The sequence below is a fragment of the Nipponia nippon genome, unplaced genomic scaffold (assembly GCF_047370975.1).
Source record: "Nipponia nippon isolate SJK-2023a ecotype South Korea unplaced genomic scaffold, ASM4737097v1 scaffold_6, whole genome shotgun sequence".
In the NCBI taxonomy this organism is placed as follows: Eukaryota; Metazoa; Chordata; class Aves; order Pelecaniformes; family Threskiornithidae; genus Nipponia; species Nipponia nippon.
In genome coordinates this window covers 48,378,827-48,401,251 of record NW_028262380.1, presented here as the reverse complement: position 1 = coordinate 48,401,251, position 22,425 = coordinate 48,378,827, and the positions used below count along the sequence as shown (strand labels likewise).

Sequence of the window (22,425 nt, the reverse complement as noted above, 5' to 3'; positions counted from 1 at the left end):
AGATGGTATAATAGTTACAGAACTCATTTAGGAACCAAAGAATTTCAGAGAGCTGAAGAATGAAATTCATCAGCACTTTGAGCCTCCACTGAACATGTTCCACCCACAGTGTAATGCACATTCCTTGATCTTGACTTTGCCTTTCCTTGCGTGTATGTATAGCAACATATGTGTGTGCACATGCTTTAAGTATGCATCATGCAAAAATCAGCATGAAGTATTTCACTGCACGCACTTTCTTCCCACGTTCCTTAATGCGCTATGGGAAGGCGCTCCAGCACATCTACACAACGCAGTAACGGTGTCATGGAGAAATTTTTGAGCTGAGTCTCACTGAGCTTGCCTACTGCACGTAGTACTGCTATGCTCCTGTGGTGCTCTGCCCAAGGTAATCACCCCTGAGGATGATAAGTCACCTGGGTAGAGTACCACAGTAACATGGTATTTCAATATTGCATTGTATGCACTCCCAAATATTACCGTGAGAAGCACAGTACAAGAAACTCCAGAGAATAGAAGTTACAGTACCTGTGATTTTATCCAATACAAATGCTTTCTTTTCATTGCCTGAAAGAATGTGATATGTAACTTGTCCATTGCGTCCCTCATCAGGATCCTTTGCAATTATGCGGTGCACAAGGAAGCCCACCTCCACATCCTCCATGACATAGGAAAGAGGCGAAGATGTAAAACTGGGACTGTTGTCATTGATATCTAAAATAACAATTTTCACAGCCAGGGAATCAATCCTGCGATCAGTCAGATTTATTGCCTGGTCTGCTGCAGACACTGTAAGGATCATAGAGCGAGTAATCTCCCTGTCTAGTGGAAAAGCTGTGGTCAAGGTGCCATACAAAGGGTGAATAAGAAATGGATTTTCACCCACGTTACTCATTTCTAGGGAATACTGTATTTTGCTGTTCAGAAAACTGCCATCTCCATCTTTTGCATTGAATGTGTGAACCAGAGTGCCAACAGGTACATTTTCCTCTATGCCAATCACTACAAAGTCATCTTGAAAATACGGAGAATGATCATTCTGATCTTCTACATCAATACTTAGGAAGACAGTGTTATTCTGTGGAGGATTATTATTATAATCCTTTATAATAACTTGCAAAAGGAAGTGTGAAGCTGTTTCATAGTCAAGTTCCTTGGAAAGAAAAAGGTCTCCTGTCAAGCTGTCTATTTCAAAATGAACATCATCATCATCATCATCATCTTTAGCGATACTGAAATGCAGTTTCCTGTCCGTTGTTAGATGATTATTAGGCCACTTCAGAGAACTCAACACTTGTGCAGGTTTAAAATTTTCAGGTACGACAAAGTGCTTGAAATCTTGAGAGAAGACAGATCTCCCGTTGGGAAGTGGGATTACCTGCAACAAAAGCACAAAGAATGCAGTATTTTCCCATTGTTATTATGAATAGTGTAATGAAAATTGTTTTCCTCAATTGAGAGTTTGATCATTTATTATTTGTGACTATATTTATCCTAAGTATGCCTGAAGAGCAGAAAACAAACTCAGCATGCTCTGTAAGAGTTCAAATAGTCCTTGGCCAATCATTCCATAACTCTATCTTTCATTCCCACGTCAAAAAAAGGGATCCAAAGACAGACGATTTGAATACTGCTATCTCTGCCCCTACTCTGAAGCAGTTCAACTATCTTTCCACATAGGATAGCATCACAGGGACAGATGTGATAAAGCAAGCATGGTACGTTATGCAGTTTGACAAACACAAACAGATAGCTGGGTTTTTTTGAGGGTTGTTTATGTCATTATAGGGTTTCATTCATCATGGATTGCTGCAGTGTTTCAAGTTAATGCTTTAAAATGAAAGAATCTCTTTAACTGTCGGCACTGCATTTGCCTTGTCTTGACTGAAGCATTTTTTTCCAAGCTATCCAAAATTAACCATCTCTTGGGTGACATTCAACCTCTGATAAAGGAGCAGACAGGCAGCCTGGACAAAGCAGCCCCACTGTGGCTCGATGAACAGCAGGTGGCTGGCTGTGGAAAGATCACACACTGGATTTCACACTCCCATGCAGAGCAGCCCTGTATAAATCAGCACAAAGGAATGAACTACCCTTATACTGAGTTACAGAGACAGAATTTAGAAGAGAGAGTAACATCGTGGAGGGGAAAAAAAAAAAAAAAAAAATCTACTCTCTCCCCAACTTTCAGTCCCTCCTGATATTTGCTTTTCATTCTGCCTACCTGGATATTTTCCTTCTCTTTTCCAGTGTTCGTAACGACCCCCTACTAAAGCACAGATGTAATCTATTTGCAAGGCAACCCAGCATGCTGCTGTGTATTCTTAAAAAGATCAAAATGAGCCTGCCATCTCATTTCCTCTCTCAACAGAAAAATGGCTAAAGAAAATTACCATGAGACAAGGTGCTTATAACTTTGAACTTCTTCCTTTCTTCAGTTTATTTCTCTAGCTTCTCCCAAAATTGTTTTTTCAAAGCAACGAAGTATCTAATTTAACTCTATTCGTATAACATAAACAAGTACCTTGATATAAACAGCAGCATGTCCTTGAAGTGAAGGCATCCCCTGGTCCCGGGCTGTGACCATCACTCTGTAGTCTGATCTCTCAGCATGTGACAGAGACTGGGTTGTTCTTAACTCCCCACTGACAGCATCAATCTGGAAGTATCCTATATCCTCTTCTATGGGGAAAAAATGGATATCAGTTATTGCAGATTTCTTCAGCTTGCCTCCATAGTACTGAACATTGTAATCAACAGTAAGAAAGAGCAGGACCCAGAGGAAAGGGAACCTGCTGCACTCATTTGGATCTCTCCGGCTCATTTGGTTCACCTCTTCTTCCTTCATCGAGTACGTAGTTATTATAAACACTTACTCTGGATTTAGAAAGCTAGAGAAATGCTATGGAACACTAAAGCAACTGCTCAGTTTTGTACCAACATTATTCACACCAATGGTGTGTGCATCAGGATGGCAGCAGACACTCCAGATTGGTAGTGCTACTTCCAACATAAGTTGACAGGCAGGGCCAGAGAAAGAATTAAGTCTTAGTCTCTGAATTGGCATGAAGGATCAAGTAAGTGATGCTAGGTACACAGCTGGCTCATGTCCCTCGCAGACTATGGGTCGGCAAAGAGCCCTATCTATCCCTAAGACACTGTAATTGCAGTGATGCTGCCTGCCCTGCCTGTGCTCTGAACCAGGAGCTGACTAGGGGTAGCTAGAAGCTTACAGTAAATTGTTGCAGAGCAATATGCGAATATTGGAAATTATGCTTACAACCTTCATCAAGGACTGGCTGCATGCTAATAACAAGCAACTTCGAATTAAAATTACTCCTTGCAGCTACATCATATTACATTTATTCTTGCAAAGAAAAATTCTACCATAGAAGAGTAAATAGTTCTTTGTGACTTAGAATCATAGAATCATTTAGGTTGGAAAAGACCTTCAAGATCATCAAGTCCAACTGTAAACCTAACACTACCAAGTCTACCACTAAACCGTATCCCTAAACACCACATCTACATGTCTTTTAAATACCTCCAGGGATGGGGACTCAACCACTTCCCTGGGCAGCCTGGTCCAGTGCCTGACAACCCTTTGGTAAAGAAATTTTTTCCTAATATCCAATCTAAACCTCCCCAGTGCAACTTAAGGCCGTTTCCTCTCGTCCTATCACTTATTACCTGGGAAAAGAGACTGACACCCACCTCCCCCATTTTCAAGGCATGCAATACAAATTACTCTTCAATTTTTAGTACAATGGGAAAGTATCTATTACTTGGTACACCTTACCACAAACTGAGAAAATGGCATTTGCCATAACTACTTCTCTCTTAAAATACTATGCAAACAACTTTTTGCTATGTGAGTTTTTAATAAGGTGTGCTAGCAGGTTAAACAAAGTCATGCAGCATAACAGCTGCTATTCTAATACGCAACTGTGGTAAAAATAAATTCAGTGCAGATGTAGTACACAAAACACCCATCAAGAACTATATTTCCATAGGCACCTAAGTGAGCATGAAGCTGTTTATGTTCTCCAATTCTGCACATGCAAATTAGTTAGCTCCATATATAGATGTTCATTTTTGTATCCAGTCACCTCACCTGCAACTGTAAAATATTTGCACCTGTAGAATTTGAAAAAACACTGAGCAGGCTAGTTAGAAAACAGGGTTTTCGCAATCAACAAATAGGAGTTTTTTTCCAATATTGTTCTGCTATTTTTGACTGCCTATAGGTTTCCAGTGCTCCATGAGTCCCTTCTGGGTTGACTCTTGTAGTCTGGAACGTAGTGAGGAAATTGCCAACAAAAGGAAACAATATGTAGAGACAATTATATAGAATAAGACAGTCCTGTATTCTGCATTTTTCATGATAGTTTCAAAATATTAATGCTTCTATATTACTGTTTTCATAAATAGCTTTTGGTTACTTTCCTGGTTGAGGTCCCAACAGTATGTCTACATTCACAGATATGCTATTTTGTTCCATATAATGTTTCATGACACAAAATCCCAGCTAAGCAAAAGGCAGAGGAGATATGAAAAACAGAACACATAATGTGAATTGCATGCATATATTTTTAACATTTTGCTAAAACTGACATTTAAAATAACTGATAGGGAGAACTAACAAGAAAAAGAAAACAGTAAACAGAAGTGCACAAGAACTATTATTTCCTTCATTTTTCTACCAAAATGGAGCTACAGTTACCAAACCGAACCAAAAAAAAAAAAAAAGCTTAAAAAATAAATAATCCGAGAACAGAAACATTGCAAGTACCTAACTGCAACCTGAGCATGAGGCTATGAGGATTCACCCTTGCTTCAGCAGTGATGAGGACAGTCAGTACCTCTTAGCATAAAGACCAATATTTGTTTTTGTTTCAAGTAGCAGAACATATATAGCTAAGCTCAACTGAAATAGGTGTCAGTCCACAGAGCTTCTGAAGGGCTGAAGCTTATTTGATAGGAGAAAGGAATGGTCAGAATCTACATTTTTGAAAAAAAATAAGAGCTGGTCAGAAAAGAAATTACCAATAGTGTTATTCACTAGAGACTACAATTCCACTAAAATCCAAATATTGCATGAAACGATCAGTTTTGCGTGTATTTTGGTGGTGATAAAAGTAACAGACGAGTTTGGTAATGTTGGAAAGGAATACTGTATAAAACCAGAACCCCTTGGAACTTCCATTTTGAAAGTGTTACTCATTTCCATCTTTTTTATCTGGTACTGCACTATTAAGACAGTCAAAACTGAAACATCTTATTTCTATCTTTCTGGTATTTTTATCAGTCTATTTTTTAATTTATTCATGGACAATTTCAAAGTGTAGCCATTTGATTCCAAATCAGAAAAAACTTCAAGAAAAAAAACCCTTATGAAACAGATTTCCCTTCATCCACAGACAGACTAATCAAACTTTCATACTACATTTTGTAGCTAAAGCTATTTCTTCAATTTTTAAATTTCAAAAGCCTACTTAAAGACAGATCTTGCTTTTCAACTGATTTAATAGATGACATGTACTAAGAGAAGAGATAGACCACTTTTGAATACTTTTGCCCAAGATTACCGAGGGCAAGTGCATGTGAGTAGTAGCTTGCTCACTTTCTAAATACACTCCAAATCGTCGTCCTCATTCTTTTGGAAGTTCAAAGTAAAGAATAAGGGAAAGGACGGTTTTAAGTTTTACACTCAAAGAGCACGTCAGTCCTTGCTCTAAAAGCTCATACTCCCTGCACATCCAGAAACATTTGCTCAGCTTTCATCTCCATAAGTCACCTGAATTAGGCAACTGCTGCTTAAGTCATACACCCTAAAGATGTCCCTTTTTGTATGAAGAGAAAAGGAAGAAAGTGTAGGAGAAATGGATAAGAAAGAAGGAAATTGAGAAGAGCAGATGAAGCATGGAACAGAAAAAAATTAAATCTCTCGATAACTACACTCTAATGGCCCCAGTCTCTTCCTGTGCTTGCAACTTTACCCTAACCTGCCAATAAACGGATACGCTTTTCCATTTAAATTTTCCACCTCTGCACTGTCCAACCTGTTGGCCAGGATTTCATTTACATGAGGTTCTTCAAAGCCCAGGCACTTTCTCAACTCTGTGCTCTCAAACATAATCACAGAAACTGCAGTTTTGGACAAAAAAAGATGGCCTGAGAACCACCAGGCAATGGGTGGCTGTAAACTTTGGCAGAACATTGAAACCTTCCAGGGACTGGCATTCAGGCAAAGTGGCCTAGAAAGCAGACAGAAAGTAACACTAGAGTTTTCTCAGATATTCATGACCTCAGTATGCAGTGATAGTTAGCTATGCATTTTTAACTAATTCCTGAAGAACTCTATCTTTCCTAGGCTTTAAAATCCTTAGTGCCTTGGCCATCTCATTCTCCTTTGAGATGAAAGAAAAGTTGTCTTAACAGAAAAGAGGAAGGGAATGCCATGGCTCCCAAAGAACTTGAACACTGTGGGGCTGCTGCAGAAACGCAGTCCTCTGCAAGCCTAGGAATGCTCCCTGCATGCTGCTTGCAAATCACCCTGGCAAACAAGTACTTCTCCACAGACATACATACAACACTTGCCATTTCATGTGTGTTAGCAGTGTAAACTAGGCTTCTCCTAGCACTCTGGTGGTCAAGTGCTAATATATCCGCAGAATTAGTCCAAATATAACTGTAAAAGCCTCTACTTTGCCAGTGTTAGTCTTAACACACAAAGCAATAGTTTATGATGCCCTATAAATACAGACTAATTTTTGTTATAAATGCTGTACTATAACCTATTGACAGTCGTAAAGAAGGCCAGACAAATAACTTCTTTGCAATTGCCAGCATCACTAAGGAATAGTACACATAGCTGGGATTCACCTCCCTCTGAATCAGGTTACTCTTTCAGTGACAACACGAAAGTGAAGGTATGGCTATATGACCATGCATTTCCATACACATGAATGTTTAAAGATGATTTGTTTTGATTTTCTGAGAAGAAGGAGGGGCATTTTGAAGGAAAGACTTCTCCTCTGAAGGCTAAAATTCATCTGTTGTATAAACTCCATAGTTCTTTTACAGATTTTTCCTTACATACTTCGGTGGCATTTGTCATTAGCCCTCCTGCATATCTTAATCTGTTGCTGCTATCTTGGCATTTAAGGTCTCAAGAACATTAAAAATTACCCAGTGACTCTTACAAGCTTAACAGCTGACACTGACACTCATAGCTCTTAATCTTGTGGCAGTCCCTCAGCTGTTGAAAAGAGCACTGGTCTGCGTGCAGCCCTCCAGTTAACCTGATGTCTTTGTGTTTAACAAATATGGCTGTAAATCAGATCGTATTTCTTCTTCATATTTTAGTACTGAACAATGTCCCAGCTAGAAAATACCATTTTAAACATAAACCAGGCAAGAACTTCACCATGAAACAGAAGACCAGATGTTAAAGGCTGTGAGCCAACTAACAACAACAAAAATTAGTATCAGAGAAGCTCAGCTGTTTCTGGATTTGTTTATCAGGAAAATATCTAGTTCCAAGGCTGGGAGGGCTCTTTTAGTGTTTTTTTGCTGCTGTTTTTATCCTTTTGTTCTTCCTAAAGAAAGCATTTGCAAGACCAGTCACATTTTGTGTTACTAGTCATTTTTATAATTTGAACTCTTACTTATTCCCCTCTGGGGCTCTACAGTGATGCCAGTAAGAAAATCCAATGTGCTGTTTGAAGGAAGGGGATTAGTTAGATATACAGACAGACAGAGACCCCTGAAGAACACTTCCCGTGTTGCCTGGCCATCACCCTTCAAACAAAGGGTTGGGTACTACTCATTCCCTTTTTCTTAAGGGAGATCATTTAGTGTAAAATATTATTATTCACAATGCAGAAGTCTACGATTCTCTCCAGTTCCCTCTGGAAAAGGCAGTCACTTGTATCCAAATTAAGGGAATAATAGTATGGCTATAAACTGACTCTACAATTTTTTATCATCTACATATATTTCAGCTGCAAAATTTTCAACAGAGTTGTTAAATGCCTCATTTTTTTAAGCATCTCTTGGTGGAAGAGAGCAGAGTTAGCTCTCTGGCCCTTGTGAATCTGGATCTTAAAGTCCTTCCATTACTCCACGGAAGTCAAAAGGGTACATAAAGACACAGTATAACATAATCCACGGGAATCTTTTGGTCATTTCAGCCTTGGCAGGAAGAGGCTACAGATTCCCTTGTTCTTTAAGGGTGAGGAGTAATGTAGCTTTCCAGTATTTTGTTCTTTACTCTGCAGTGACAAATAATTGTAATGAGTTTAAACCAACCGAGCCCACATTTGAGCTCTGCCTACACAGAAAAGAAGACCTGAGGAAATGCACTGAGTGGACGGCAATGTTTTCTTGCTCTGATGAAACAGTATGCTTTATGTGCAAATTACCATAGACTACAAATATCAAGCTTAAAAGGTATTGATTACATTAAGCTGTTAGAATAGAGCAGCCCCAGTCCAATTCATGTTCTAATTTAGGACTGCTCTGTTATTGGTTTCACTGAAAACAAACTTGGATCCTATAGTTTACCGCAGAATTGAACTACTACATGTAGGAATTACAGGGAAAACTAAAGAGGAGTGTTTTTAAGTGGCCACACTATGTCAGGCTAACACAGTGCTAAACAAAGAGTGAAACATGAACTAAAACCCACAAGCCTCATTGTTTGCCCAGATTATCTGCTGATCCTTCTGATCCCTGTCTCAGACTGTCATGAGCAGTTCCTTTAGCAGGAAAATTTTCAATTGGTCATGGGAAAAGGGAGATCATCTTTCCTTTAAGATGTTAAACAACTGACTGAAACACTAAACTGTACAGTACAAGATCACGCTCCTAATCTTTTCTGAGTGCTGTTTGAATGGTCTCTAGCTGGCCACACAAGCAACCAAACCCTTGGGAAGAGGGGGAAGGGAGGAAAGGTAGCTGCTTGCACCTCCTTAGATACTTCATAAGACATATGATGGTCCTGATTCCTATTTACACAAGCACCTTTATTCTAACAGACACAAAATAGACATAAAATCCTGCATGTATACACGGCACCTCTAAATCTCTAGTTATTTCAATGTATCTTTTCTTATGAATAACACTTTAAATTCTTACCTGATTCTATTGAATATAATACAACACCGTTGTTTCCAGAATCAAAGTCTTTTGCAAAGACAGTGGTAATAAGTGTCCCTGACGGCTGCCCTTCCAAAACCTGTCATCAAGCAGTTTATAAATAATTTGCAAATATACATAAATAACAGTGAGTCTTAAAATAAATTCCTTGCCATAACACAAGAGTTTAGCTGTTGCTCTATTTTCCATTTCAGTAATATTTACAGTCAGTGCAAAGAGCATTTCAGGAAACGGTTAAATAATACAGTTCTAGCAATCCTGTGTTACGGTCTGCATATATTGCTAATTCAAAAATCTTTAGTACAGCAGACTCAGAGGTCAGAAATTAAGAGAGATTCTACTGCATACATAAATAAAATTATGCATGTATATCCTTTACATCTAACAGTATACGAGGCAGAGAAGTGTAATCATTTGTCAGATTTTGAAATTCCCAAATACACCCGAGTCTCAATTAAGAACGGGCAGTGTTTCTCTTTCAGTGCCGTACCGTTACCGCCTCACAGCACAGGGGGTCTGGGCTCCTGCCACAGGGTGGTGCTCGGAGCAAGGCAGCGCACCCGCCGGCAGCACCCACCTGGAGGTGCAGCACCCACCTGGAGGTGCAGCCTCTGGCCAGGGGCCACCTGAGGGAAGAGGGGCTCATTGTCGTTGAGGTCCCTCACGGTGATGTACACCGCTGTTGTGGCGTTGAGCCGCGGCGACCCGTGGTCAGTCACTAGCACGGTCAGCTGGTGGTGAGCTTGTTTTTCACGGTCTAGTGCAACCCAGTTTACGATTTCACCTGACGGACAAAGAAAACGAAGGAGAAAGGGAGTTAGATATTTACTATATGCTAGCACTCATCTTACTACCTGCAATTATACATTTAATTTAACATGAAATAATGATATGTGTCTTCTCATACATCTTACTGCTGACATTAAAACCTCAGCTTTCCAAGCTCCATTCCATACAAATGTTCTGTCAATCACAGTTTGCACTTGTACTTTAGTACCAAATTACATCCTTTACTGTACAGTGGATGCCCCGGAGCAAAGGTATAAAACAGTACGAACCAATGCGCTGACCTTCCAAAGAAATCCATCTGGCCTTTTCTTCACCACACTTCAGGACAGATAATGTATGAGCACAGCGTTTTAAATGCTGACAAATGGCCTTTATTATGCCCCTGGGTTAGGAAATTCTCAACACAACGTCTGTACATTAATCAGGTACCCTTACATCTCCTATACATTCTGGCAAACCCAGTGAATAAATCTGACCCAATCTTCTCTCCGTCTGCTCAACCATATTCAATATAGCTGTAGACTCGTGGTTGACCAAAGGCCTTCACACAGATAACCACATATTATCTTCAGATCTTCTTGGTTAACTCCTAGTAGTCTGTTTGCCTTTAAACTTCAATAAACATACTCAACAGGAACCTGCTTTGAAATTACAATTTTATTTTGAGATTCATATGGAGAAATTCTGGGAGAGCCTATTCACTCCCCATGAGGACAGGACATCTGGGAACAAGAATTTTAAACAGCAGATCTTTGCTTGCTATGTATCATTTTGCTAAACCGGATTATTTATAGTGCCTGTGTTCCTTACAGGATTCCCTTCCTCCGGGCTCACCATGCTGCGGTCTGCGGTGTTATGCTGTGCGGACACAGTACCTATTACTCAAGGCATTTGGGATTCACTGCAGAGTACACCCTGTGCTGTGAGAAATTTCTCTCAGCCAATTTGATTTCTGTGGTGCCATGTACAACACGAACTCAGTTTTGATTTAACTTACAGAAGTTTTCACAAATATTTTAAATCACTGTAACTGTCAAATGCCAGTCACATTTACAGTTATTTATGGCTGATCTGTACTTTTCAACTGTATTTGATCACAGGCAATTAAGTTCCTCATATGAACTATTGAAGCTATAACTTAAAACCTCTTTTAGTTTGTTACAGTCAAACACTGAAACTTATGACCAAGTGACCAGAATGAAGCAATGAAAAAAATAAAATCCTAAGGGTTAGTTCATTCTTCATGAACATGTATTAGATTTATTTCATTCCCCAAATTGTGAAGCTTGAGTTAGAATATTCACATATCAACCCAAGAGATTCACAGCAGTTCCTGAAAGCTTTACGCTTTACTTCCATTCCCTTAGGGAAGTCTGCTTTCCAAAAGCAATATTAGGCAGATTACAAATCATAAAGTGCTACCTGTGTTGGAATTCATCTTGAAATACTTTCCATCAGACAAGAGGAAATAGGAAAGTTGTCCATTTCTTCCCGAGTCTTTGTCAACAGCTCTAACGGTGCCAACCACACCCCTGGGAGCTGGATTTTCCTCCATTTCAAAGAAGTAGCTCTCACGCATAAACACGGGAGAATTATCATTTTCATCCAGGACATTAACTATTACTGATGTACTTGCATTTTGCCTGAGGTTTTCATCCTCGGAGGTGCTGACCAGGGCTCTAAAACTTAGTATCTGTGCACATTCATAGTTCAAATGTTTCCGAAGATAAATCCAGCCAGTATCAGAGCTGATTCCAAATGCAACAGAATCTGTGCTAGGCTCTAAGGAATATGTCAGCTTGGAGGTAACGCTGTGTGGATCAAGTGAGTGGGCTTGAACCTGAAGGATTTGGGCACCTGGAGAGGTAGCTTCACTGATTTCTACTTGATACACTAAGTTTCGAAAAACCAAAGTAGGGCCCATCTTCTGCTCTTCAATAATCACTGTCAACATCAGCAAAGAAGTCAGAGGAGGACTTCCACAGTCTTCAGCTGCTACCTGTAGAGTATATTCCTGCTGCTTATCTGCGAACACTGTCCTGGTGAGATTTACCACTCCAAGGCTTGGATCAATGCTAAATGCATTTGACTGCTTGCTTGCAATACTATATTTGATTGCCCCATTTAGGCCACTGTCTTTGTCTTCTGCATGAGCAATGTAGACAGCAGTGCCAGGAGGCTGAGTACGTGAAATAGTTACCTTATCAGATTTGGTAAGAAATACCGGAGGGTTGTCATTAATATCTATCACAGATATGTTGACCTGGGTGCTACTGTAGGCAGAGGAGTTACCCAACTGTGACTGAACGGTGAGCACCACAACAGACTGAGTTTCATAGTCAAGCTGTTTTTTGGAGCGGATGATACCAAACTGGGGGTCAATAGAGAATCTTCCATGTGGATCACCAGAGGAAATTCTGTAAGAAACCACTTCTAAAGAATCTAGAAATGGAAATAACAACAAAAAAATGTAAAAAAAAAAAATATGAAAGCGATAACATGAAGCTTGGTAACAACATCTGTGAACAATGCATGCTGTTAAATTCATCAGAATAAATGTAAGCTGCACAGATGTTTGACTTTCTTGGGCTTTTTATACTTCCTTCTTCCTGTCCCTGGAGCCCTTCAGTAAAACATGACTGCACACAGTTTGTCCACTTGTGCACCGTTTGATTTTCATCTCACTGGTACGATAGAACTCTATAGACAAAACAGTATAATAGACTCTTGTTTTTCCCTGATCTAAAATAGAGAAAAAACACTCCTATAAATTAGTCTTATGGGAGTAATTTCACTACACACAGGCATTCACTACAGCAAGGAATGAAACAGGTGGCAGTTCTCTGAAAGAACTGCATTTTACTGAACTCACTGTTCATGGGTGACCATTGCTATCACCCTTATACATCAGATGCTACCTAAAGTAAAAGCTATCTAAAGGTTCAGGCTTATTACCAAGGCCGCTCCGCAGGTGCTACCTCACCCTGAGGACAGTGGTCAATGCACTGCCCTTCCAAGAAGAAGAAAATGGGAGGACCTAACTAATAAACTTGTGTAAAACCTCTGCCTCTACCACTTTACATGTACAGATCCATCATCAAGCCAGTATGTGGACTCATGGCTCCCACTGCTCTGCATAGGAACCAAATATATATGGCTTTCAGGACAGGGTCTTTTTATGACTAAGACCTTAGCCATTTGCCTCTAAAAATGATAACAAAACAGATTAAATACATTTTCCAAAGGTCCCATAAACATTCATCTGGACTTCACCACTTAATTTGAGAAGGGGCGGGGGGGGGGGAGCGGGGGGAAGTTGGATTTGGTGGTTTGGGGTTTTTTTGGTGGGGGGCAGGTCTGGGGTTTTTTGGATTTTTTTTGCAGCAGCACTTCATATAGATTCTCTGAAACTTCTGAATATTCTCTGGTCATAAGTATTGCTCTGAGATTTGTCTTGCATGGCTAATGCTTTAGCACAAGCTACACTGCCACACAGACCCTGCCTTACACCTTCACAACATGCTTCCCATCTCCCCATTTACAATTATAGAAATCCATCTGGAACAAAATGGAGGCAGTTGCAAATCCCCATGGACCACCAAGGATAGTACCACGAATCTTCATCTGTTCTAAAAAGCATTCTCATACAGCAGTGATTACACCTGTTGCTGCAAATATCAACAGTAAATACTATTTAATGCTCGACAGACTGAATGAATATTATGAAAGTTAAAAAAAAAAAAATTATCTGCAGTATTTCCAGTTAATGGTCACAACAAAAATGCAGTGTAATCTTTGACTGAGCATGCAACTTACTTGAAGGCTCTCTGGCCTTTACGGTGCCAATCAGGCTGTCTTCTGGTGCATCTTCGGGAACAGAAAATGTATACCGTGATCTCTCAAATATGGCAGGGGTCGAAGCAGTCTGAAGGATGTTTACTGTGATGGCTGCATTGGTGGCAGAGGGAAGGCCACCCCCATCCCGTGCAGAAACAGTCAGGAAGACTGCAGAATGAGCCAGGTGGCCAAGAGCTGAGATCAGGTAAATAATTCCTGAAAGTATACGGAAAAGTCCCCAAATAAAACATCCACACAACCAGGTTTGAAGCCCCAAAATAGAAAACTGAGGAGCAGTGGGCTCTGTGAAAAGTATCTGGGAAGCAATCACCTGCTGTCTGATCACAAGTTTCTGGTAAAATACCATTTAATAGTAAATTTGAAGGTCTGTTGAATTTGCAAGCTGCTAGCAATTATGTTTTATATAAACTATACGAAAGAAGTAATTCTTTGAAAAGAAAATGCAATGCTCTGTCCAGAAATACAGCACTTTGGATGTGCCTTCCTAAAGATAAATACATTTTCATCCTTTAACTCTGATGAATGAGACCAGCTGTCTCCAAATACATTCTCTTCTGACTGCTAAAATAAGTCTTTAGTAATATCAGACAATTATGCCCAACTTTCAAATACTCTGTATATTACTACAGACACCCACATCTAACTATTATTACCTAAGATGGTAGTATGGATAGAAAGAATGAACATGGCAGGAATCCTGACCCATCATCTTCTACAGCTTGTATGAACTTCAAAGAAAGCTTTGTTTGAGTGAAGACTTCAGTCTCAGCAATGAGAATTACATCCAAACCATAGCTCTCTATGGGATGTTCGTAACAGTCCACAACAATTATCCAAAACTGATACCTGTTAATTGTTCTGAGAGACAGTTAGTCATCCATTGTCCTTTGCAAACAAATTAAGGATTTATAAATGAAGATATAAACCCACAAAGAAATCCTTAGCCTTTAGAGCACTCTGAAATGTCTCATCTAGATGAAGTGAACATGAATACTTAAAAATTTAGGGGAGCACCCTAAATCATAAAGCAATATAGCAGATCACAGTATGTTTGTTAGTTTATAAATTGTATAACTAAATTATAACCTGAGGCACACATTTGAAGACCAGGTGCTTTCAGCCAGGTAAAAGATGGAATAAGGAAACGTAATAATGTCCTGGAGAGCATTAATACTGTTTTGTCTTATCCTTTTCAGCATCTTCTCTATCATTGAGCAGGAGGAAGAAGATCTTCAATTCTTCTGAGGTGACAAAAATCCCTCAATATTTTAAGATCCTTTGGTGGTCACAGATTTTGCAACACATGGAGAGCTATTTGTAAAGTAAGCAGCTCTGTAAAACCAAACCTTTAAACTTTGAGCTACCTTTGTAATTTCCTGGCTCTCAAGATAGGTTTAGCAGGGATAATGTTTGGCATTCAAGTCGGACATTTAGTGGTCCCATTTGTCAGACAGGATAAAAATTACATTTAACTCAAAGTGCCTTAAGAGAATCAGTGCATGATTCAACTAAAATATATCTTCTCAAAATTTAGCATGAAGCCACAACACTAATTTGCTACAATGCATTTTTAAGTAGAATAATGGAAAATACACAAAATCCTTATAAATATTCAAATGTGCATACGGTATACTTTCCAATTATACTGCCAGGACATTATAATAACAAACTGTGTCTTGACGTGCTTAAAATGCATTCAAAGGGTCTTCAGGATCAAGGAAGAATGCTTTCCACTAACAACAAAGGGCATTTATTCCAGTGTGACAAACCACAGTAAAAACTCAGCAAAGATACAGATAGATTCCGAATTCATTGCTGGTCCAGCTCCTGTGCCAATGACTGATTCACTTCCAAGAATCAACCTTATTTTGGCCTTTTTTTTTTTCTTTTTTGACTTCTGATGACTGGGCTTTATGATTGGTTAGACAGCTCAACAAAGTAGTCTTCCAAGGACATAAACTTTTGGCATTTCCTGAGGTAATCTGAGCAACTGTAGCTTGAAGAAAAAAGGGTTTTAACCTTTTTTTTTTTTTTTTCCAGAGGTTAAATGTATAAACATGGATTTTAAACACCGTCGCTGTCAAATTAAATGAAACCAATCAAACAAACTGTATTTTACTAACTTGACCAAGTGGGTATTTTTCTATTGACAAAGCCAAAAATATATCATTCCCATTTTGGATACTTTAAGATGTACGTGAAGAGTGGGAAAACTTCTACAGAAAAGCATCGTGTTGAAATTCTTACTCTCAAAGCAATAGCTAATGACTTCAGAACATCCCTTAGCAAAGGGTGGAGCAAACAGTGCTCCAGCTCCAGGAACTCTGAAGACCTGGTGGAACAGAAACATTTCAGAACCAAAATTCCTTCTGTGCTGACCTAGACAGCTTACAGCACAGTCCATGCCAGTTCAGCTACAGAAAGCAGACAGGAAAGAAAATGGATAAAAGATTTTGCTTTCTCTCTTCATTCTTTTGCTGTGTCCTAGGGAGGGAAGGGAATAGGCAAGTACATCTCGCCAACTCAGTCCTCTCTTGCAGGACCAGGGACGCCCTAAGAACAGTGGTAGATTCCAAGTAAAAAGTGTATGTCTTCCATATGGTTCCTTCTAGCCTCAAAACTGTAGTATGCAGAAAAATTTATAACCCAGTTTGACTTTTAATTATATACATTCTGTTTCTTTCAGCATTTGTAGCACTGGGCATTAGCTTTGCATCTGGTGATATATAATCTATACAGACATTTGAGACAGCTCTACTGTATGTTGGGGAACATGCCACATTAGGCTCTATTATGGCGCCATATGATGGGAAAGAAGCTGTAGAAGTAAGCAGCATCTGAGATCCTACTTTCTATACAGTTAGGTAAAAACACTGGACTGTGACTAAAATGGACAGTCATGACTGCTTGGGTCAAAAGTAGCTGCCAGCATACCTCGGAGCAGCCTGGCTAGGTGTATTTGCTCTGCTTAAGTACGATGCAGGAGATCCGCTAGTACAACATCGCAAAGGCAGAAACATGGAGCTAACTGCAAGAAGAACACAGCAGGAACTAGCTGTGCAAGTCACACATTTCATGTGCAAAACTCAACAGAGGTATGCCTCACTAAATAACAGGCTGAAGACGAGTCACAGTTCTCCTTTCTTTCCTGTTCTGTAATTAAGAAAAGACACTGGCTTATTATTGTTATTACCATAGTCATTTGCAGCCTGCAATTTGTGGCTTCAGAGAACTTGAAAGACAATTAGGTTGCTGTGGTACAGAATATATTCTTCCATTATAAAAAACAGTTTCTAGAAAGGCTGACGATGGAAAGGGAATAACAAGATGGCTCCTCTGCGAGGAACGTTTTACCGAGACCAAAGCTCCCAGCAGGGGACCACACAGACACAAGTGTGGTTCTACCTTAAGAAGTCACTGCGTGAAAATTGCCACCTTCTTCCTTACAGCGTGGCTCCCCATATATATATATGGACAGTCTTATGTGCTGCCTTTAATAACATTTAATTCCCATTTTTTAAATTTATTGTTTTTATTACTGCAGTGCCTTGAAGATGTTACCTCTGGTAATTCCTCGGTCTGCATGAGAGAGAGCTGGAATCAATTCTGCTTCACAGGTGAACAATCATATAATTACACACCAGATGATGCATTAACATCCAGCCTCACACCTTGGCGATCTCATTTTTTTTACTAGATCTGCACGGGTGTAACTGACTGCAGAGTCCAACCTTTATAAATCAAAAACATGACCCAAAGACTGCCTATCATGATTTGCATACACATTTTAGACAGAATCTGCAATGCTGGTTGCATGTTAGCAAATGCCACTGCAGGCTCTAGTTTGGGAACAACTCTGCTCCAGGGCAGGTTAGCTCAGCACAGCCACATTGGAATTTACAGATATTTTGCTGCAGAACAATCTGTGCTTACTGGCTAGCATAAATTGCTAAAATGGTTTCAGGGATTCAACGTACAGTGAGAGCTAGTACTAATGAAGGGTGAAATCATGACTGTCAACTCTCTGACTTGCTTCATACTCCCTTACTCACTGTATGTGCTAGGGCACTAACTTCCAAGAAGTTCTTGCTCTCCACTTTGTGCCTATCTACAACAAAAGATAAATGAAGCCAATGTTCACCTAGAACATGCAAACGCATTAGTGAAAGACAAGACTCTGCAGCACCCACCATTCTCTGGCACTGACAAAATTTTTCATGGGATTTTGTTGTTCTTATTTTTCTGGAGATGCACCCTACTCCACAAGTTGGTTATCTGCTAAGTGCTGTTTCTCAAGAGTTAAAGGCAGGTGACAGGGGCCCGCATATAATGGTTCTTTTAAAATATGTTTCTGATCATTATCACGATCCTGGGTTCAGTCCTAACATTACAACAGCACACATTACCAAAGTAGGTTCACTCACCAAAAGCACTTTTTGTATGGCAGAAATAATACTAGTTATCCCAATAGGATTTCCACACATACCTCCAGCTGACCACTTTGAAAACCCACCTGTTTTTCCACAGGGTCCTCATGTAAGCAAAGCAAAAACCAGCCCTACATTTATAGCCATTTGTAGGTAAACAAAACATTTTCCACTAGTCAAGCACTGCAGAGGCAAAGATAAAAATCAGGATGCACTAACTTCAATAACAAAGTCTGTATTGCATAGAAATGTGTACTCATTTAAATAGCTTCCAATATTTTCTCATTGTTCATGAAATAAAAAAAGCAACTTTAGAACACAGCAAGAGGAATAAAATCAACAGCTATCAATAGTGTTCCCTAAGACCACGAAACTGAACAACCTAACAACTGTAAATGATGGCAGTATTTCTTCAGCAAATATCCTAGGACGGGTCAGCTGGCATGACCTGACACACAGCTCAGACAGTGAGCAGATGGCAAAAAGGTACATACAGTTCATCACCCCAATTCACCCTCAAAGCCGGCCACTGGACCTGCTGTTTAATACTGCATAGGTCAGTGCTGACCCACTGACCTGCTCAGACCATGTCTCACCTAACCTAGCACGCCAGCGTCTCATGCGGAGACACACATACAGCTTTGTTTTTTATGCACTTTTTATGTGTCAGAAAAATATTCAGAAGTAACACAGACAGGGTGATCCTCCAAGAGGCGGATGCAGCTAGGGGGTGTAGACTTTGCATTAGCATTACAACCAGCATTGTTCTAGGGAAGAACGATAGTGTTTCTGCTTGACATTTCTATTTAACTTTATCTGACTCATTGCCCATCCTCTAATCTTAGCATTGTATTTATGTTTCACTTTTAGCAATCTACCTGCATTTAAAATGCACCTTTTTTTAGTGAAGCTGCATTCTTGATGGTAACCATAACAACACTCTGCAAAATGCACTATTTGAAGAGCTGGTCTAATAACTGTCAGGGGAAAGGAAAGAATTGATGAAGAATTAGATTGTTATTTACGGTCTACCTGCTGTAATATGCACAGCTTCAGCTTATAGGAAAAGGCTTTAAAAAGCTTAATCTTGATGGCACAAACACTGTTTTGAGTTTCAGTCAATAAGAGGACTATTGCAAGTTTGAAAGTATTCAGTATTTTAACGTTTTCATAGTAAATAACTAATTCAACTTGTATCAATCTCCTGTTTACATTTGTACTTTACAGAAGCCTCATACCCCTGCGCTGGGAATGCTTTCAAGAGTGGCCCCTCTCTAGCAGATTCTTGTGCTAGACTCATAGTTTTTCTTTTAAAAAAGGAAATATAAATAAAATAGCTTAGTGTCTACAACCACTACTACTTAAAGATACTGTGTTTAATCACAACACTTTGCTTGGCATATGAAAGTCTATTCCAGAGCACTTCATCCAAATCCAACCAGTTTGGTAATCTGCAACATAAGGAACCAGTACCTGGATCTATAAGGTAATATACATAGTTTTACCACTGCAGCTCTCCCAGAAGCACAACACTACTATTTTAAATAGTACAGGTTACAGACAATTTTAGTGAGCTAAGAAGTATTCATCAACAGCCAAAATATGAATTTCTAATGAAGGCAGTTCCATTATTCACCAGAACATCCACCTGAGCATCAGCCTCTAATGTCAGGCAAGAGAGGGAATGAGTCTAGCACTAGAATATTTTTGTATCATCTAGGCTCAGTTTTCTGTTACACAAGTGCTTTTCAGACAAAGTCTTGCAATGCGCTATTTGGGATGCAAATTTTTTTTGTCTCTAGAGACTATAGTCTGCTAGTTTAAGAGCTCACATGCCTCCTAGTGCTCAGGTGCAGGTAGAGGAACATGTAAAGCTGGCCTCTTTCAGCCTTCCCATCTGCCATCTAACTGTGAAAAGGTTAAACAATTCTGCAACCTGAAAAAGTGAGCTAGAGGACTGGACTTCAAAATATAAAGTGATACTTATACTTGCATTACCAGCTTTTTGGGTTAAGTGTTTAGCCTATCTGCTATCTGAACACCACCAAAATTTTAAATTCTCTATCTAAATTTTTTAATTACAGACAACATTATTATTTCAGTAGTGCTTTCCATGCATCGTTCAAAATTTACTACAAAACAAGTTAGCATGAAGGTTGTTTATTTTGTAGGGGAAAGACTTACTTATAAAGCATCCTCTGTAAATGTCCTCAGGTGCTGGACAACCCTAAACCAATGCTCATGAATCCATGAAAAATTGCAGACAGATAAACAAAAAGGTCTCAAACAGAAACTGGATCAGACCCATTCAGAGCTTTCCAAACCCCTACATTGCTTCTAAAATGAGTGCTTCATTGAACAAGCTCTCAACAAAGACTGAGCAAAGCAAGCTGAATGTGCACCCAACAGCTACAAGCCAGGCAGCAGCACTCTGAACAAGCTGCCAGCAGCAGAATGGTCCCACATTCCCCATTTAGCAAGAAACAGCAGTGCTTTAGCTATGAAGTCCCCAGTACATGCAGCTATTCTGAGCAGGGAAGCTGCTCCACTTTGCCCAAAATGTTTAAAGAAATATTAATAGCGTAAAAAAAAGCCCTATGACTCCAACTTTAACCAGGTGATTACAACACCCATCAGAAGGCAAATAGATCCAATGTTGCTCAAAGCAAAGGAAGAACTCAACTGGGTCTTTCGGGTGACCACAGCAATTGCTAAACTGTTAGGGATTTCAGTTCCTCGCTTACTTTGTTAATCTATTCCTTCATTTCCATTATTTTTAACGTTCAAGTCAAATGAAACATTTTGCTTGATCCTTTTCCTCCCATTTTAAATTTCAACATAAAAAACCCTCAAATTGTCAACAAATTTATATTTGCTATATATTCCTCAGAATACGGTCAAATCTAACATTCAGCTCCTAAAAACTCTCATTTTCTGCAGCACATATTAAAATAAACCTGGAGATACTGAACTGACTGATTGTCATGTTAATTCATTGCTGTCTCACTACTTCTACTATAAACCTCACAGCACAGAATCATAGAACCACAGAATAGTTTGGGTTAGAAGGGACCTTTAAAGGTCAACTAGTCCAACCCCCATGCAATGAGCAGGGACATCCCCAACTAGATCAGGTTGCTCAGAGCCCTGTCCAACCTGACCTTGAATGTTTCCAGGGACGGGGCATCTACCACCTCTCTGGGCAACCTGTTCCAGTGTTTCACCACCCTCCTCAGAAAAAATTTCTTCCTTATATCTAGTCTGAATCTACCCTCTTTTAGTTTAAAACCATTATCCCTTGTCCTATTGCAACAGGCATTGCTGAAAAGTTTGTCCCAGTCTTTCTTGTAAGCCCCCTTGAAGTACTGAATGGCCGCAATAAGGTCTCCCTGAAGCCTTCTCTTCTCAAGGCTGAACGACCCCAACTCTCTCACTCAGTCTTTCTTCACAGGAGAGGTGTTCCATCCCTCTGATCATTTTTGCGGCCCTCCTCTGGACCCGCTCCAACAGGTCCATGTCTTTCCTGTGCTGAGGACCCCAGAGCTGGACGCAGTACTTCAGGTGGGGTCTCACCAGAGCAGAGTAGAGAGGCAGAATCACCTCCCTCAACCTGCTGGCTATGCTTCTTTTGATGCAGCCCAGAATATGGCTGGCTCTCTGGGCTATGATGGCACATTGCTGGCTCATGTCCAGCTTTTCATCTGCCAGTACCCCTATACTCTTCCCAGGATACCTGTCCCTGCTTCCATTGTCTCTGCTTTTCCTTCTTGCCCTTTAGTTTGACCAGCAGGTCTTGACTCAGCCATGCTGGTCTCTTGCCTTCCTTTCCTGATTTCTTACACCTGGGGATTGAGAGCTCTTGCGCTCTATGGGCAGCATCCTTAAAGGTCTGCTGGCTCTGTTCTGCTCCCTTGTCCCTGAGGGCAGTTTCCCAGGGGGTCCTATTGACTAACTCCTTGAAGAGCTGGAAGTTTGCTTTCCTAAAATGCAGGGTCCTGACTTTACTCGTTGCCTGACCCATATCCCTCAGGACTGCGAACTCCACCAGTGCATGATCACTGCAGCCCAGGCTGCCTCCAATCTTGACGTCACCGATTAGCTCACTTGCATTGGTGACCAACAGATCCAGTATCGCATCCCCTCTGGTAGGGCTGTCTATTACCTGGCTTAAGAAGCTATCCTCAGTGCC

General features: G+C 40.0%; 1 protein-coding gene across 1 annotated transcript in view; it reads right to left on the bottom strand.

Moving 5' to 3' along the window:
• Positions 1 to 22,425, bottom strand: part of DCHS2 (dachsous cadherin-related 2) — a 118,680-nt gene that overhangs the window by 32,087 nt on the left and 64,168 nt on the right. The window contains exons 4-9 of the mRNA XM_087736658.1: positions 13,768 to 14,004; positions 11,374 to 12,393; positions 9,759 to 9,946; positions 9,142 to 9,241; positions 2,525 to 2,682; positions 529 to 1,378 (exon numbers count right to left, since the gene is read on the bottom strand). Of these exons, the coding sequence (XP_087592784.1) occupies positions 529 to 1,378; positions 2,525 to 2,682; positions 9,142 to 9,241; positions 9,759 to 9,946; positions 11,374 to 12,393; positions 13,768 to 14,004 (2,553 nt within the window). The remainder of the gene's footprint in view (positions 1 to 528; positions 1,379 to 2,524; positions 2,683 to 9,141; positions 9,242 to 9,758; positions 9,947 to 11,373; positions 12,394 to 13,767; positions 14,005 to 22,425) is intronic.